The 3,484-nt window shown below is 58.8% G+C and overlaps 1 protein-coding gene across 1 annotated transcript in view; it reads left to right on the forward strand.

Moving 5' to 3' along the window:
• Positions 1–3,484, forward strand: part of CFAP77 (cilia and flagella associated protein 77) — a 111,341-nt gene extending 107,857 nt beyond the window's left edge. The window contains exon 6 of the mRNA XM_006918077.3: positions 3,358–3,484. Coding sequence (XP_006918139.1) covers positions 3,358–3,480 — 123 coding nt within the window. The 3' untranslated portion in view covers positions 3,481–3,484. The remainder of the gene's footprint in view (positions 1–3,357) is intronic.

Here is a 3,484-nt window from a genome sequence, read left to right on the forward strand (position 1 = left end):
AAGTCCCCGCTCTGTGAACTCCTGTGCTCTGCTTGGGGATTCGGGGTTCTGTGGGTACAGAATAGGGCCAACTTCCCTTCTTCTAAAGACCTGTCCCACTTGGGGGAGGGGAGTAAGCTTTTGCTTGAGTCAGCTTTTAGGGGAGTCCATCAGCACCAAATCACCAACAGCCACCACCCGCCATCAACACCACCCACTGTCAACAGCACCCACCAACCGCCATCAACAGCACCCACCACCCAACATCAACAGCACTCACCACCCACCATCAATAGCACCCACCACCCGCCGTCAACAGCACCTGCCGTCAACACCACCCACCACCCACTGTCAACAGCACCCACCGTCGCCTTGCCTCTTCCAGCTCCTGGTGCGCCTGGTGCTCCTGGGCTGTGGCCACATGACTCCAACTCATGGCTTCACCTCACACGACCTTCCCCTCTGTGCTGTGTCTTTAGTCTTTGATACGGATGCTTGTCTCTCGTAAGGATGTTTGTCAGGATGCCCTCTGAATGACCCAGGCTGTTCTCATCTCGAGATCCTTAATTACGTCTTTAAAGCCCTTTTTCCCAAACAAGGTCACAGTCGCAGCTCTGGGGGTTAAGACATGACCATCTCTTTCGGGGGTCACCCTTCAGCCCAGGACAAGGGCCAGGGTGTGTGGATAGGACAGAGATGTGGACGCAGAGCTACACTCCCCTGTGAAGAGCCATTGGTGACTAGCCACCAGGGACATAACGATGGCCACTCTGAAAGCCACAGAAGACTGTGGAGACCTGGAGTCCCAGGCGGCTGGGCGTAGCGCTCAGGCGGGGTGCCCACGGGGCCCCCCGAGACCCGGCATGCCAGCCTTCCCAAACCTCCCTAGCTGGCTTCTGGGGACCTCCCATGTCAGGCAAATCATGTCACAGTGTAAAAAGCAAGCCACCCCTTGCCAGAGGGGATGCGAAGGTGCACCTTGGAAGCCTCTGTTTTCTGGCTATTTTTTTTCCATAACTTCCGCGAGGCCACTCGGGAGTTTTTCTGAAGCTGGAGATTGAACAGGGAACAAGATCACGGTTTGATCGATCGAGTGAACAAGATCACGGTTTGATCGATTGAACAGGGAACAAGATCACGGTTTGATCGATCGAGTGAGCACTAAGTCCTGAGCTCTGGGCCCAGGTGGGCTCAGGCTGTGATGAGGGCCCTTCGCCGAGTCACCCAGCAAATCCGAAACCGAAGGCCGAGCAGGGCTGGCCCCCCGGACCGCTGCCGAGGCGGCGGGGGAGGCTCCGCGGAGGGGCGCGCGCTGTTTCATACGTTAGGACTTGTGTTTTATTCTTCCAGAGGAGAGAGTCGTGGCAGAGTCTCAAAAGGTCTACCTCCCCCCGAGACAAAGACTGCGGTTTTATGTCCCGAATAAACTAACTAAATCTACTTGTCATCGGTTGGTTTTCACGAGTTTCTAACGCGCTTCCGCAGTCCCCTGTCCCGTCGGCATAAGTGGCAGCTGCAGCAGAATATTCTAGAAAAGTTCCAGAACTTAGTGCCTAGAGGTTGCGCGTGGGGCGGGGGATGCTAAAACAGTTTCTCTGCTACCGGTAACCGGTGGGGCAGACTTTCTCTGGTGAACAGTCAAGTCGGGTTCTGCTGGGCCCCTGTGCACCCCGACCTGCCTGATTCCCCCTGATGATGAGCATGGCTCCCCGGATCTGAAGTCGGGACCTGAGGTATGGGTCTCGCTGACCCTAAGCGGTGGCCCAGACCGTGGACCGGAGACAGGGGAGGGAGGCTCAGGTGTCCCGGAGCAAAGCAGCAGGTGTAGGTCTCAAGGACCCAGGACGGCACGTTAGCTCTGCACTTGGCCTCAGGAGAGACATTACCCAGTTCCCTGCCACAGGAAGCCACGGTTGGGCCACGGGCTCTGGCTAAGGGTCACGACTTTCCCTGGGGGAAAGTGCTCCCTGCTGGGACCGGCATCCGGGGCACGGCGGGGGAGTGGGCAGCGCAGAGGCTTCTTCTACAAGTTCCTCCTTGTCTTCCTCCTCCTTCCTTTTCATATTTTACCCTCTTCCCATTCTTCCTTTCTCTTACCTTTGTCACCGAAAGCTGCCAGCAGCCCTGTGGGCCTGTTCAACTCCCCCAGGGGGGACCGCCCCCAGCCCGGATGCTTGACAAGAGGCTGTGGCCATTCTGAGACACGAGTCTTGCTTCGCCTTGAAGACGGCAGAGCAGACCCACAGGGAATCCACTTGCTAGCCCTCCGCCTCAGCCGCCTTGTGAACTTGGGCTCCGGGGGAGCCCCAGGGCCAGCACCATGCTGTCCCCTTAGCCCCTGCTCAGCCTTCAAGCCTCCCCCAAAGTGTCTCTTCCCTAGAGAGGCCCCTCGATGTGGGGAGAGGGGTGAACTCATGCTCTCTGTTCTCACTGCACGACCCCGCCCTGCCGCTCTGCCCACTGTGACGAAATCGTTGCGCATTTATCCTCCATGTCACTGCCCCTCTAGACCGACGGCCTCGTGAGGGGAGAGGGGTCCGCCTTGATTATCGCTGTACCACCAGTGCCTGGCACAGAGTTGTGCTCAGTAAATGTGAGTTAAATGGAGGGAGGGAGGACGGCGGGAAGAAAGGAGTAAATAAACAAGCGAGCCTCCGCCCTCTCCACCGGTGCCTCCCTTAGCCTGTCCTAGAGGAGAAATGCCTTTTCTCATTCTTGGAGGTGACAGACCCCGCAGACAGGCTTTCCTGAGAAGGAAGGGCTCTGAAATGCTGATTGTATAAAATTTTAATTGAAAAGGCGTCCGCTCCTTGGATCTGTATCCCTCGCATGTCTCCCCGAGAAGGGAGAGGTGACGATGGTTCTGAACCCTGGTTCTGGGGGTGCTGCGTGTCGGCCTGACGCCTGGGGGGCTGCCCACCGGCAGGAGGGGACTTAGATCACCCTCCTGTGAAGGACTGTGACAGCCCCAGGAGGTCCCCTCGGAGAAGGCGGCTTGTTCGGGGGTCTACACGGCGGGAAGTCAGCATGTGAAGGATGACGCTGGCTACCAGGTCCCACCGCCCAGCGACTCCAGTCGTCGTCAGGCGGTATCCATTAGGCGCACATCTCCCTGGCAACGAGCTGCACGGAAGGGAGAAGGCCGATGCGCTGGGACCCGGGAGCCGCGCTCCGGCCACCTTCTGTCCCGCAGATCGTCACCGCTCGGTGCCAGGACACTCATGGTGCTCACTCTTCGCTGCTTTCTCCCTCAAAGCCATTTTTATTATCACTCTGAGTGGACGCGGGGGCGGACAAGGGAGAGGAGAGGGGAGGGGAACGCCCGGGACGAGCCCCCAGGCCACTCACGCCGCTGACCACTCTCCCCTCTGTCCACAGGTGGGTCCCCATCTCGACACCTTCCCCACGGAGGCCGATCGGCAGAGAGCATTCAGAGCCCACCGGGAAGAGTGCGCCGTGCGCCAGGGCACCCTGAGGGCGGGCAACTACACCCACCCTTAGCGCT

Source organism: Pteropus alecto, unplaced genomic scaffold, assembly GCF_000325575.1.
Source record: "Pteropus alecto unplaced genomic scaffold, ASM32557v1 scaffold67, whole genome shotgun sequence".
Classification (NCBI taxonomy): Eukaryota; Metazoa; Chordata; class Mammalia; order Chiroptera; family Pteropodidae; genus Pteropus; species Pteropus alecto.